At 43.2% G+C, this 15,498-nt stretch overlaps 1 protein-coding gene across 1 annotated transcript in view; it reads left to right on the top strand.

Annotated features, from left to right (window-relative positions):
• Positions 1–12,534, top strand: part of AKR1D1 (aldo-keto reductase family 1 member D1) — a 34,833-nt gene extending 22,299 nt beyond the window's left edge. The window contains exons 4-9 of the mRNA XM_040594294.1: positions 2,979–3,056; positions 5,267–5,389; positions 7,100–7,209; positions 7,685–7,850; positions 8,625–8,707; positions 12,366–12,534. Coding sequence (XP_040450228.1) covers positions 2,979–3,056; positions 5,267–5,389; positions 7,100–7,209; positions 7,685–7,850; positions 8,625–8,707; positions 12,366–12,408 — 603 coding nt within the window. The 3' untranslated portion in view covers positions 12,409–12,534. The remainder of the gene's footprint in view (positions 1–2,978; positions 3,057–5,266; positions 5,390–7,099; positions 7,210–7,684; positions 7,851–8,624; positions 8,708–12,365) is intronic.
• Positions 12,535–15,498: the final 2,964 nt, after the last annotated feature.

Genomic DNA, 15,498 nt, shown 5'->3' with positions numbered 1-15,498 from the left:
CTTTCCGCCTGAAAAATATACATTTTCCCGTGCCAAATACAAAAGGAAAAAACCCGCACCCTTTTGCAATGGTGACTGGTTTCCTCTCTTTGCTTCCTCTCTCACAAGTGCACCCATCCCACATGTGATGCTTGCCTTTGGTGAGGGGCATGCAGGTGTAGTACTAAAAAACTTCTATTCTGCCCTAATCTGCAAACATTGGTGCTTTCCTATCTCCCCAAAAGCCTTCTTAGCAATAGTAGTCTTTGCTTAAAACCAGTAAAGTACTTGAGACAAAACTTACAGCCCACTCTGAAACCAGTAAGAAACATGCCCCTGCAGAGCCCAGCAGTGCAAACTGCTATAGGGGCTTTTAGGAGGAGTAACCTGGATTTTGGAGAGCACCACTCGGAGGAGGAAAGCCTCACCATGCCTGCACTTTTAGGTGGCCAAGAATGATTGGAGTAGTCAAGAATAATGTCTGGAGTGACATTTTTCACTGACCTGTCAACATTAACTTGCACCTCCCTGGTTTTTTCCCTCACAGAGATTCCCCATTCAGGACTTCTGTCCTTCCTCCCTTTAGCCCAGTGGTGGAGCTCAGCCCCTCTACCCTAGCAAGGCAGATGACCAGCAGGAACAGGTCTCCTGCAGGCTACCAAAAGCCCTCTGCCTGAGGAGCTTATACCCACTGGCAGGTTTTCTAGGGGGCTCTACTAAGATGACTGATCTATCAGTGAGCAGGTACCTGTGCACAAAATGATCTCCAAATCTCTCCCAACTACATTGCATTACCTAGCAGGAAAGCAGGTATTTTAGCCCTACACTGAGCAAGTCTCATCCAAGTATCTTCTTGTCATTTTAAAAGACTAAATCAAAACAGACCAGTGGCCTCACTATTTGACTTACTATTGCTTTCTGTTTATAAAATAGACATTCACAAGTTGTTAGAATTGCTCTTTCAAGAAAGCCTGCTTGTCAAAGTCTTCTTTTTTGTGAAAAGCGATAGAATGTGCAGACGTTTCTTCCTGCATCTGTGTTGACGAGAAAATTATTATAATGGGCTCAGTGCTTTTCCTATCAGTAGTTACCAACTACTATGTTTTAAATATGCAAGTTGTCTGGTAGCTTTTGGAATACCTCCATACTTTGAAATGACATGCTATGATGTGATCCCTGCATAGTGACAGTGACTGTACAGTGCTGTCCCACTTACTTCAGTGCTCATATGGCAGCATGGTAAGAAGCCACCTTGCATTCAGTCTAAGGTGTGTGGCTGACTGCAAGAGAAAACCACAGCATTTGTGGGAGTGACTGGTGTGGTATAGTCTGTAAGAACCCAAAACTAAGAAACGAGACTAACTTCTGAAAGACGTTTGCAAAGACCCAGTAACTACCATCTCGTCACCATCAAAACACTACCGTTCTTTCAGCACTGTATCCACCTGCAGGCAATTCTTCCATTCAGGAAGAATTGCTTAAAGGGAGAGCCTGGCCGAGAAGGTATTGCCTGGAGATTGTTGAGCAGTGACAACTGTGCTCCGACACCTTGTGTAGTTCCCTGGAGGCAGGAGGATTGATCCTTGTGCGAATCCACAATAGCTGGCACCACTTATCCTAGGATAAATTTACCTTCAAGCATCGTTCATTCTGACTTTGTCCACTTTCTGGAACATGAGCAATAGAAATAGAGGGAAGCAGGGGAATGATAAATTAGCAAATGTAATAGCCATTTATTGACTACTATATAATGTTGAACAGAAGTTAATGAATAAGAAGTGGAATAGAGTAAGAAGGTCTTCAAGTAAGATGAATTCAGACTCATCCCCTGAACTCAAAGACATCCAGCTGCTATGCATTGAGCTTACAGTCCTTGAAGAGTCTGGAATGTCATGGGGATTAATGGTTTGTTCCAAAATATCATGGGGCAGTTTTGTAAATAGGGCTTTGCTTCAAGTTATGATGGCAAACAGCTTGCCTTCTAATAGAAAAATTATATAAAAATGTACGCAACAGCCACCTACCTCCTTCTAGTCAAGAATTATTATTTTTTTTCAGGGGCAACAAGTCATCTTTGTTGAATTCATTGAGGAAAATGAGCACATTTGGAGGAGGCAGGCTTTTGCCTGTAACTTAGACCCTGGCCTCTGAAATCTGAGGCTGTATTTTCCTTAGGCTCACTTTTCCCCCATGAAATGCCTTGAATTTGAACTTGATTGAATTGGGAGGCACCAGTTACTGATCATATTAGTCACAGCTGCATGTTCCCAAGGAATTACCATGGTAACATCTTGTACTCACGCCTTTGAAATGTAGCAGCTTGCAGTCAGATCAAGTGTCAAACATCACTGAAGCATTTTTATGAAGATAAGTGAAATTGCAATCAGACATGAGGGTGGGAAGTGTTAATGCATTACTTGCAACAGCAGTGAAGTGACCAGCAAATAAGAGAAAGCCGTGCTCATGAGATATCAGCTCATAACTCATTTCTGAAGCCTTGTTTGTGGGGTATAGAGAGGGGAAGAAAGTTCCTAGTGCCTAAAGAAAGGTGGGTAATGCACTTAGAGAGGTTCATGGCCTGTACTATAGCTATGCACATAGCCCTTTACCACTAGTAAATTGTTCTTGTAAATGGTCCCTCCAATTGTTGGGAGTAGAACTGAGCTGGTACTCTTCCCAGGTGCTTAGGTCACAAGCAGTATCAGGGGAAGGGCTGGGAAGAAAGGAAAGAAGTAGTAGTAAAGAATGCAGGTTTGGTACTGTAACCCAGCCCTTTGGAAGGGGACTAATCCTTCGGATGCCATAGTGTAAAAGTCAGAAGTTCACCGAAAAATGAGGCCATCTGTGAACTCCTGAGTGCACACTATGTGACAACACTGAGTGTTTCAGAAAGCTTGATTGGTTTTTTGTTTGGTAGTAGAAACAGTCTTGGAAAAAATCTTTGCTCTGAGGAGTGATAATGTGTCTTTAAAGCACAAAAGTGTGGTTTTGCTTTTCAGCCTGGAGATGCCATCTACCCTAAAGATGAAAATGGGAAAATTATCTACCATGAGACAGACTTATGTGCCACCTGGGAGGTAAGAAAGCACAACATCCATCCACATATGCTCTTAAACCCACACATCCTCATTCTCAGTTTTACTTGTGGCCTTTGTAAACAGAGCTGAGGCACACTGACAAGGCAAATGACTCAAATTCTACTAGCTCCATGGATAAATCTTACTTCTGTCCCTAAGAATGTTGCTTCTTGCCATCACTTAATTATTTTTATAACAAAATGAAACATTGCTGAAGTGTCTGACATCCACATTCCTTCTTTCAGAGTGCACTCTATATTCAGTAGTTGAGGTATCTGTAGGTTTTACCAAGCCCTCCTCTTTATCAGTTCATTACAGAAGGAGAAAGTTGGAGCCCTAAGTGACTGGATCCTCCTAAAAAAAGCAGGGGAAAAAAGGAAGCTTTTCACCTTAAAAAAAAAATCAACAAAATTTGTCCTAAAGCTCACCATAAAAAACTACACAAAAAACAGCAAAACCATTGCCATCAGAACAAATTCATTCAAATTTAATTATCAGATGAGAACACAAGGTATTTCTGCTAAGACAACTTGGAGGAAAGTAGCATTTGTCTGAGAGGTGGCATCCTAGTTTTTTTTGCGATCACTCTAGTCCTTTAGCCAGGTGTCTCCTTAAGCCTACTGCCACTTGGCTTCAGGATCTCAGGTGAAGCCACATGTGTGTGATTAGCAATCTCTTCACATTCCTGCCTCTCAAAGCCTTGGACACTCTAAGTCATGGCCAAAATTGGTCAGCTCTCCTTCTGCACCAGGTCTGCTGCAGAAGCATCACCAATGCAGCCCAGTTTACACCAAGTGAAATAACATGGGCTACTACATGCTCCACTTCAGCTTGCACTGTCCAGAGCCGGGTAATCACATCCCAATTTAGCTTTACTCAAGGTGCAGCAGAGAGAGGTGGAGGACGGGTGAAACTCTTGAGTGAAAGTTCAGAATGGGAAGAGCCTGGGCAGGTTTGGGCTTTCCCCTGGCAGCTGAGCCATCCAGGCTGGGTCTGAGGGGGAACGGGGGCTTCCACGTCAGCTGTTAACCCTTGTCTTGGGCTGGTACTGTTCATTCCTGTTTCACAGGCTAGTTGCTCAAACATTAAGAGCAACAGCTGTCCAAACACCGTTACGTTTTTATCTTCAAGCTGGTGCTTATTGTAAAGGGTATGTTGTAGCAGGCCACTCTCTTCAGCTAGTAAGCCAAGAGAAAAAATAGGTGATGGTGAGTGCCTGCAAATAGTAACATCAGTCTAAAAGAACTGGCTAAACTCAATCCAGATAATTTCACCCTCTCCGTATGGTGCTAGCAGACAAAAACGGCTCCACATGATTATATTTGCCGACTTGTCACTGAGTGATACAAAGCATACGAGGCCAACTAGAGGTCATAATACATGGTGCCTCTTACCTCCCTGCTTTCAGCTCCTGTGAGACAGAAAGACATAACAAAACGTGCAGGAGGGGCATCCAGCTCCACAGTGGGGTCTGCTCTGCCTCAAACAGGCACTGAATCATTCGGGTGCAGTTTCTGGGAGGAGAGGGGAGTACCACAGGAAAGGACCCTTTTTTCCCCTTAACAGCCTAGCAGATGAAGCTAATGAAGACCATGGCATGTGTTCATATCCTGTATTCATAAGGCTTGCTCAGCTATTAGGATTTGTCTGAAGTACAGAATACCTAGAATTCCTCTCCCCTCCCTATTTTTTCTACTTTATACTGTACTGAAGTTTTCTGTGCTGGTTTTGTCATGTGCCTTGTGAGATATGCAGGGGATTTCACTGGATAGAGACTTCATATAAATGCTGTTGCAGAAATAAAAGAAATAAGTTGACTTATCAGGAAAGCAATCTGTTTTGTTACCTCTCCTTTCTCCAGCTTTGAGGCTGCACTAAAGCAGCATAAGGTAAAGAAAGCTCTTTGAAAGCAGATGTCTGGCACTTAAGTATCTGTATCTTAGATTAATCTTTCTGCTCCCCAGACAATTTCTATCCTCATAGGAGGTATAAAACATAAGGGTTTGGTCTGGAAAGCAGATCCACACAGGAATGGAGTTTAGAATAGCGGGACAGCACCAGCCCTCATGCTAAGAGAGCTGTCCATTCTGCTGCAGCAAAGGTTTTTCTGCAGTCTCAAGAGAAGTCCATCTTCTACCTACTTTTAAAATGCATGCTCCAAGGAATCAAGCCAACATGTGGGACTCCACTGATTTTTGCTTTCTTTGCAGGCAATGGAAGCATGTAAAGATGCAGGCTTGGCAAAGTCTATTGGAGTATCCAATTTCAACCGCAGGCAGCTGGAGATGATCCTGAACAAGCCAGGACTTAAGTACAAACCTGTCAGCAACCAGGTATGACTGCAGGCAGTGCCTGCCACGTTGCCCCTGCCCTGTAGGGATTGCCACCGTGTGTGGAAAGGTGACTTACACTTTGCCACAGATGCTGCCTTCCATAATGTCATACTTCCATTTCTAGCTTGAAAATATTACTCATCCTATCTAGGCCAAAGATAAATATTTGAAGGTGCTGGAACAATTGCTCTCCTCAGTTCTTGCTCCAGGGCTATAAAACTAGTGCCTCTGTGCCAAAGCTCCATAACAAGGTTGAATGCTGAGTCAATTCAGATCTTAAGTCTCTGCCATGTACCTTAAAGTCCAAAAAATTCCCAAGACAATCCATTCAGAGTTAGCCAGTTCTCAGTGAAGCCACGTCTACCTCAGCTGACACCAAAACAACACTAAGTATCAGAGATCCTGAGTCACTCTAAGCTCCAAGTCTGAAAGCCATGAGAAGTAACTCCTAGATTTCCTGTACTTGCTCTCCCGTGCCTTTCCTATAAGATGTCAGTAAGAGTTAGAGAAAAACTTAAATTACAGAGGAGACCCTACTAAGCAGCCAACTTGAGCTGAGCAAGCCTGTGAAGACGATAGGCACGTCTGAGTTAAATTACAGCAGCAGAGCTCAGAGAAGGCAGTAAGCGGCAGTGACCCATCTGAATGCCCTGTACTTTGACTCTGGCATTTGGCAGGTCTCTGCATTTCCTCGAAATCACTGGGAAGCTCTTCTAATTCATCTGGCACAAACAGATATCCATGTTAGCAATATCAGAGAAGAGGCCAGAGACCAACTGGGACCAGCTTCCCACCCTCAGCGCCTGGCCTGGAGGGCTGGGGTTGACGTGGAGCAGGGCAGGGAACCTGGCCATCACCTTCAGTTCGGTCTCTGGCCTGCAGGGAAAGGCAGCCTATGAGGGGAGGAAATTCCAGCACCCTTCACTGGGTATTAATATGCCCAGTGGGCGCAAAATGCAATTGCTGTTTCTGGCATGCCCTTATGACTGCCCTGAGCATTGCTGCTGCTTCCTGGGGTTGAGGAAAACCAGGCAAAAGATTAAGCCCAGCTTCGGGCAGCTAGCCAGCAGACATAGATGTGCCAGCTAGCTTCAGACTGCCTGCAAACAGTGGTTACTCTGTCACCTTGTAGACATCCCTTTCCCAGAGACTAAGAATGCAGCCAGAAAATCCCTGCCTGTAAGGGAACAGTATTTGCAATGTGGGAGGGCAGAGCTTCCAACAAGGTCACCATAAGCATCCTGGGGATGTCTCACCTTTTGCATATCGCCCTCTCACCTTTTTATCTGGGGCAGCTTATGCCAACACTTCCCCTAATAACAACATCAGATTAGTCACCCTGAATGCAAGAGGCAGAGGAATGAAGATCTGACCCAGATGAGATGGGTTGCCTTCTCAGCCTACTTCTCTAGTGAGCTTCTCTCCCCCCTCCTCATTGCCACCTTTCCACTGGGGGCCAATAACAATTCCCTGCAGACAAATTGTAGTCATGGATATTGATCTGCTGTCCACAAAAGAAAAAAAAAAATCCATCACCCAGCAATGTGCAATTAGAACAGTAACCACAAACTGAGTTTCCCTATTCTTTAACTTACCTGTATCTTTTCCTGAAAGTACCACTTGGTCTGTAGCTCTCACAAATATGGGGATACCATCTGCTTCTATATCTGGCCCTGTTGGTTAATTATTCTTTCTGCATTACTCATGCAGGTCGAATGCCATCCCTATTTTACCCAACCAAAACTCTTGGAGTTTTGCAGACAACACAACATTGTTATTGTTGGGTACAGCCCATTGGGAACATCAAGAGATGAAACATGGTAAGTCCCCATGTTACTTTCTAATCAAAGGACAACATCCATGAACAGTATAATAGCTCTTCACAGCTGCATCTCTGTGCAAAATACTTTTGTCCCCATTTTCAAAGTAGTTTTGAACTTCAATGTCTAAATATTCTGTTGTGAATGTAAACTTGCAATGCTCCTGTCGCATGCTGTCATCAAAAAATGCCAGGTTTCTGTATAGGAGGTTGCTTTAGTTCCCCTCTGACAGAAAGCAAGTGTCTGTAACTGGGAATGTCGAAGAAGTAAGGAAGTAAAAACTAAGACAATATTAAGACATCGCATAGGAAGTTGCCACTGACAGCCCACCAACTTAACTGCCAAAGCTTTTCTCCCATCTTTCACGCTGCTTGTCAAAAAGGTGCAGTATTCTGTCCACAAACAAGTAGATTACTATGTTCTGACATGGAAGATTAGGGGCTTTTGATTTTCTTTCTTTCCAATTTTCTTCCAGGGTAAACGTGTCCTCCCCTCCTTTACTGAAGGATCCTGTGCTGAATGCCATTGGCAAGAAGTACAACAAGACAGCTGCACAGGTTGCTTTACGTTTCAGCATCCAGAGAGGGGTAGTGGTCATCCCAAAAAGTTTCAATCCGCAACGCATCAGAGAGAATTTCCAGGTAAGTTTGTACTCCAATGGTGCATGGATAAATCCACTTACATTGGCTTAGCCCTTATAGAAGGTTATTTTCCCATTTCTTTCTGTAGACATAAGGCTTGGCCAATGTCAAGCTTTGCTGTATTTTATGGTTTTTGTGCCCATCACTTAATGGTATTATAATGTGACATTAGTAGAGCAAAGTAGCCTAAATTTTGTTGTCTTTTAATCCTCTGAAACAGATAAAGTTCCAGGTGATGGTATATCCCAGAACACCAGTTGTTGCAGTAAGCAGCACAAGCAAAATGAAGCAATTCAGTAGGTCAGCATCCCAAGGTTGCTGGCTGTTCAGAAATGACTGACCTGTTCTGCTCAGTCTTCAGATATAGGGCAGCTTTATCAGGGAAGGGTTGCTGCCTACAGGTGTGCCAGAAAGGCTCATAACCACACCACCAGAGATCATCTGGCTTGCCCACTACACCAAAATAAGATGAAGAATTTGTTCCCATGTCCCTTGCAGCAATGAGTACCCGCACTGCTCCCTGCTTTCCCTGCCAATGTATTCCTTTCAAAGCTGGTGACCCAGTACTTGCCAGACTACCTTTCTCTTCTTGTGAAAGACTATAAGCAAATGTGACTGGACTTTTTCATGCCCTCAAGACTTTCCTACAAGTGCAAGCAAGTATGGTGAGGGACACAGGGGAAGGGGAGGGGATTGTAATTCTGAAACCTGGAACATATGAACATTGATTATGACATGAAACACTAACTTATTCCTAACATGTCCTTCCATTAGATCTTTGACTTCTGCCTCACTGAGAAAGAGATGAAAGAAATTGAAGCCCTGAACAAAAACGTTCGTTATGTGGAACTGTTAATGTAAGTCCAGGAGGAATACTAGATCCTCACAGAACATTCCTGTCTTTTCAGAGAATTTAAAAAACCCAAACAAACACTTCCTTTTAATAGTAATTTTTGTATAAATCACCTTATTTTTAGATAAGGTTTAAATATGGGAGGTCTTTAATGCAGCCTGAATATGTTCCTGGACCTGTTGCGAAAATAAGCATGCAATACTTGCTCACAGCTCAGATGTCAAAAGCCCACCGGGCAGAAAGTGACTGTGTCTGGTTATTCCACCTCTGCTCCATCTCCTTAAACACTTTCTGCTATGTGTTGTAGTGACAGCCTCAGCCACTGATGAGGTGTAGCGTTGCCCCATCTAACAGTGCAGACAGAGCTAAAATTCAAATAGGAGCACTTTGTCTTCCCCCCCCTTCTCACCTTCATTTCCAGTGCTCAGCAAGTCGTGTTGCTGCTCAAGTACAATGGCTTACGGATTGTAAATCCGGTGTTTCCAGGGGCAGCTTGTCCTAAATTGCCACATGGAAGGCTGAGAATTAAGAACACTGCTACATGAAACCACAAGGCTGATTTAGGGAGAACTCTGCTCCTTTTTGCTTAATACTTTGTTCAGAGTATCAAGATTCACCTACCCAACTTCCTTATTAAAGAGGATAAATCTTAGTGACCACAAGCAGTCAGAAACTTTCTTTTGGCCTCTCCTTTGATGCTGTCAACTACAGCAATCTCCCTCTCCTGCTGTCATGTGAGTTGTACCTTCTTGCATGGAAAGCAGAAAACAATACAGCTTGTTTGACTGCTAGACCACTTCCTAATGATCTCCTCCGAGAACTAACAAGGCTTGATCTCTTACTTCTTGTGATCTAAAGCTTACCACCTAATGTACTTGTGCTTCATGGGAAGGCTACACTACCCCGGAAAACTCAGACTGACCCAACATCATCTTTTCCAGATAAAGAGGCCATTTGTTTTTCTTTCAGCTCAATAGCATCTACAGTTTATGGCCAGACTTTATGCTTTCCCCTTTTCAGGGCACTCAATATGTAGCCAAATGCTAGAGATTTTTTCCATGCATTTCTCTTGTTACCTTGGATTATCTGTGTCTTGCCAAACCATATCATGCTCAAGCACTAAAAATAATGAAAAGCAGGATAGCAGCATCAATAGCACTCTAAAACGTTGACAATTGCCCAAAAGATGGGGGGAAACATTGCAAAGGAACAAATAAACCACTTACTGTGCTGCATAAATATGATAAGAAATATGAACTCAGTTAAAAACATCATAATGGGGCCCATCTTTAACATTTAAGCTCAGCCAGGTGCTCCGAGGCTTTAGTTTCTTAAAACTTAAAATAGCCTTCCATCAATTAGCAGCACTTAGCTCCAGAAGGCTTTCACATATGGCCTAAAAGATTCTTATATGTGTTTTGGTATTTGAAATTGTTTGCTTTTTCATAGCTAAGTTGAGTTACAACATCATTTAAACTTTTAGTGAGTATATACACAAAATGTAACCTCCGTGCAAATGCAAGAGCCTTTTCCAGAAGCAAAGTTGAAGGCTGCAGACACTCACAGAAGAACTTTAAGCCATTAATCCAAAAACTAATAAATGAAATGCTTTGCTTTATTAGACTAAATTTGGTCACAGGAGGCCACTGAGGACAAGGAAAACAGAATGCATAGGATCAGCATTGCCAGCTCTATTTTTCAAAGGAGTGCCATGTTTCGGGAAAATGTTTAAATACAGTCTGACCTCAACTGTGAAAAATTCCTTCTCAGAAAAGTGATGTTGCCATGTAAGGAGCAGCTAAACATATATCTGCCTACTATGTGTTCTTGCACTGAGGTGTCTGGAATCGACACTGCAACAGATGAGTTACCAGCCTAAAGAGATTTCTTATTTTCAGATACATGTTGCTGGATGAAAAGTCAAACTATCATACAGAAATATTTTTGGTTAGTCAGTTTTGTGTAAAACCTTTAAGTGCTGTGATGCAAATGCCAGCAGGAATGGAAAACTCCAGCTTTCCTCTGGCTCTTCCAGTTATCATCTACCATGGGTACTTGTGTGCAGATCTCTTCTGATGCTATAAGCCCATACAAACAGGATATTGCAGAAGGAGTTGACAAGTTAAGCATCTGAGCAGAAAATTGAGGTTTTGTAGAAGTGAGAACTCCAGGAAATCTCAGTCTGAAATGGTTTCTTTTCCCTCTCAGAGAAATCTGGTAGTATTATGCTGGGCAAGTTTTACATTAATCTGTCTGCTTGATTTATCTTGTCCTCCCAGTCTCTGCTATGGATATTCTTCCATACCAGTTATTCCAAGCTGCATAGACTCCTCCGAGTGAATCGTTTTCACTCAAAAGACTCAGACCTTCGAACATGTGAGATCTGATTAGCAAGCATGCTCCACAGATGGAAAGTAGATGACACTGGCAACTCAGATATTGTCAAATTATACTGAAATCAAACAAGCCAAAGTTTTGTGGCTTGGGGTTTTTTTCTGAACCAACTCAATGTTAATGTGTAAACACTTCAGTTTGGCTGAATATTGGAATGAAATGTTTTGGCACAACCAATTCAAAATATTTGATGCCTTCCAGTTAGTTACCTTCAATATTGTGAAATGTATCCTTCCCTTACTGGAATGATTCACAACTGGGATAAATGCCACTATTTGTTGTGCTCTGCTGTAAGGCAAGGCAGCCAGCTGCCATGGTGCACCTGAGAATGTTCTTCAGAAATTTTTGATTTTGCTAATGGAAAGTATCTGTCAAAGCAGGGCTTGTGGTTTAGCATCACTTCCTCAAACAACCAACAAATCCCACAACAAAACACAACTACCTTTCTCTCAAGTCTGCCAATAATGAGCAAATGGTGTTATTTTTTCACTTGCAGTTGACAACTGGGAATTTTCTCCTTGCCTTCTATAACGATCCTGGACCAGCATCTTCCCTGAGCATGCAGGTTTTTTAGATGAAGCCTGAAGCATCACTACCTTTGGTAGCATACAGCCACGATCATCCCTTTCTCCCCTGAACTGGGTCACCCTAAAGCTTCTTTGTAAATTCTCTGCCACTGGTGATATTAACCCAGTAGGACATCTATATCTAGGCTGAGCTAGATGACAGCCAGACCTAGTCTGGCTATGACAGCCACTTGGAGAAAGCACCAGACCAGACCCAGACATGTCAGCTCTAAGTACATAAGCCAAAGTAGTAGCGTCTGGTGTCTCCACCTCTCCATCAATTTCTGATGGTCTTTGTAGACATCTGAACAAAGAAGTCTTCCTCTTCCACAATGTACATGTAGTGAAGCCATCCTCCTTCCCTAGAACACTCCTACTAACTCAAGTTAAATCAACTGAGTTAAATAGCAAGAATAACAGAGATCCAAACTCTTGGTTTTTCCCAACTGTCCTCAAGGTATGCAGCCTGTAGGCCTGAAAAATGGTCCTTCACTGCCCTCTCCTTAAATGCACAGGTTTGCTTCCAGTTCTGCAGGGAAGATTATTCAGAGCAGACAGCTGCTGAATAAGCAGGAGAGCCTTCCATGAAGGCCATCTATATATTGCAAGGAAAAGATTTGCCAGGCACAGGTCAACTGCATCTGTGATGCGACATCCTGCTTCACCCGAAAAGCTCACTTGTTCAATCTGACCTATTCACAGGTGGCGTGATCATCCCGAGTATCCCTTCAACGACGAATACTGAGAACAAGGTGTGTCCGGGCAGGTTCCTCAGTGCTGTTAAGCTTCACTGAAAGAGACCTGACATTTGGGGTGCTTTGACTTCATGGGAGACTGTTCAAATCAGCATTAAAAAACATCAAGACATTTACTTCCTCTTGTCTTGTCAGTCTTATTGCTACGGAAAAGCAAATCTATTTAACCTGTTGAATCTCTGGTTTTGGCTTAGGAGGCTTTAACTCAGCATTGAAGCTTCAAAACCAACGGCTGATAAAACTGAAGAGTTCTTGTGGAAACAAGCCAAATAATTGCACATTCTTCAGATTTGAAACAAGAAGTTCTACTTCAGTAGATGTGAAGCAGTATCATTTTGTTTCACAGCTCAAGTGAAATTTAGTGGTGAACTAATCTGATTTGAGATGATAGATATATTCACTGCTTCATGTAGCAAAGCCTGTTTCAATCTGACCAGGGTATTCTTCAGCTGTGTACATGAGCTATATATTCCATAGGTAGACCCCAGCTGGCTCTACATGCAACTAGCTGAAGCCCTAAAGCATTATAAATATGTTCATCCCCATACCCTCACCCCAGCTGATGACCTCGGTAAACACAGGAGAGTACATCTATATTTCAGCTGCTATATGAGGATGGTAATGCATAGCGTTACCTATGCAACCTGGAGCCATCCTGGAGCTAGTACTTTGAGAGCCTTATCTCATGAAATTAAAAATCCTTTAAACTTATTTCCTGCTCCACAAACCCAAGCTCCAATTCACTCAAGAAAATTGCTCTTCACTTAAATTCTTACTGTTTTGTGTGAACTCCTGACCAAGACAATACTGAATTAGGAAGCTGAGTTTTAAAGGAGGAGAAGTTGTTAAATACCATTTGCTACTCTGCTTTGAGAATGCAGAACACTGGCAGGTCTAAGAAAGGGCAGGAATCAGGCAGAAGCAGTCAGGCTGAAACTTGGACACCCCATTCTTGGACCTGCCAGTGTTGCTTCTTCAGACCACTTGTTTGCTCAACAAGTTTTGCAGCCTGCAGGTACATTAGTCAATACCCACACCGGCAGAAGGCTGCTTTTCCTCCCTCCGGTGCCTGAGCACTCCAGTGTCCTGCCACAGAGGGGGAGCACCACAGAGTTACTGGAGAAGAAACTAAACTGTATACAGGTAGTACTTCATGTATTAAAACACACATCCTGCCATTGGGAAAAAGTTCATCTGTAATCTTCAGTCTATAGCATTTCTTTTATTGGTTACTATTGCTATTTATTATCCCTGGAGTGACTGCAGCAGGAAAATGCTAGACTGTACAGTTCACCGAGACACTTCTGTTGGGTCAGGGTGTGCTCCTCAGAGCTGAGGCAGAGAGGTACAGGTGACCATTTCACAGGAGCAGGTGGCAAGGCTCCCAAATGGGTCTAGCGCCAATGCTTCTCTGGATGAGCTCAGTGGACACCACTAGAGAGGTCAGGCTCTTTCACTGGAGGTGGCTTTCACACAGCATTTACGAAACTATGTCAACAGAGGAGCATTCTGCTTGCTGGAGGTTACCCAAGGGCAATTCCATTTTATTCTGTTGCCCACTTAGACCAGAGGGGGGAAATAAAATAAAAAAATAAATAAATAATGGGGATCTGCTGGGGTAGATCTAAGGACAATCCCATGGTCAGCTGGAGCTCTGCTCCCAGGGGTGGTCGGAACAGCTATTGCAACCTTGCTTTGCCCCTTTGCAAACAGCTGAGGTCCTGGCCAGAAACCTGAACAAAATCCAAGTCTAAATTCAAGAACCAGAGGAGCACAGTTACCACCATACCCAACATGTTATTCCAGTTGCTTCATAAGTACAAGCCTTAAATAGAGCTATCAGGTCTCAACTGCTTAACAGTAGCACTGTACAAATTTTTGCACTGTAACTTGACCAGGTGCAAGTCTCCAGCCACAGCCAACATTCAGGCCAGGTTTGGCAAAGCTCTTGTTTTCTACGCTACAGATGCCAACTAACGTTCAGCTTAAGGGCTCACACCACCCCCTACACAACTCTCTGCTCTTTCCAGATATCCCCTCCAGAGGTTAGGCAGTGCCCGAGGTTCTAATAAATCAGGTGACCTCATACATGTGAGCAGGGAAGATGATATGACTGTCTAACAGGAAATAGCCTATAATCAAGTTTTCAATCTGTACTGAGTTAACAGGCAGGACAGATTGTGAGAGCTCCTCCAGCCCAAGTCATGCCAGAAAATCCCTTTCCCCCCACCTCTAAATTTAATAGAATCCTCCTCCTCCTTTGCATTGCCTCATTTGAATCCGCTGAAAAAAATTTTCGGCCTCTTCCCAGAGGCAAACACTCCCACACTCATTTCCATTGGTTATGAAACTGCTACTGACGTCTAGCCTAGTTTTTCGCTCGCTTTGCTCAGTTTCAGACCATTGCTCCCCATTGTTCTCCATTTTGCCCTACAAAGAAGAGGTTTAGAGGAGGGAAAATAAACAGGCCTACAGATGAGGGCTTAGGAAACTCATTCCACCAGCAACTGCACAAGGAAACAGAAAAAACCCAAACCCCAACCCCAAGGTTGATCTGCTCACATCTAACAAGTTTCAGAGGCTTACTGAACTTGCTGCCTGGTGTGAAATGAGTCGCTTGGGTGCTCTGCAGTAAAAATGAGATCTCGCTTCTCCTGGTCAAAGTGTAACACTAACCGAAGACAGAAAGTGAGTTTTTCAAACAATAGGAGATGATCAGAGTTTGTTTGGTTTTTTTTAATCAAAAGATAAAGCCTTTAGTCACATATAGCAGAGTCCTCACCTGATGAAGCTTACTCACTTCACTCCTTTCTTAAATCCAACAAACCCCAAAAGCTGCTCACCTCCAGACTGGCAAGGTGTTTAACCATCACCATATCCTTGGGATGTGCAAAGGAATTCAACAGCAGAGAGGCTGCAATTTCCTTAACTAATTAAGATCACCTCGTAACCAGAATCAGAGTTGATTCTTCAATGTTAATCATTTAAGTGTAGAAACAAAGCTAGTGTTGTAGGGACTCTTAGAGGAAAAGAACTCACACGCCTAGGATGTGCAAGACTTCTCTAGGGTCTCCGCAGCA

Source organism: Falco naumanni, chromosome 5 (assembly GCF_017639655.2).
Source record: "Falco naumanni isolate bFalNau1 chromosome 5, bFalNau1.pat, whole genome shotgun sequence".
Taxonomy (NCBI): Eukaryota; Metazoa; Chordata; class Aves; order Falconiformes; family Falconidae; genus Falco; species Falco naumanni.
This window is presented reverse-complemented; position numbering and strand designations above follow the sequence as displayed.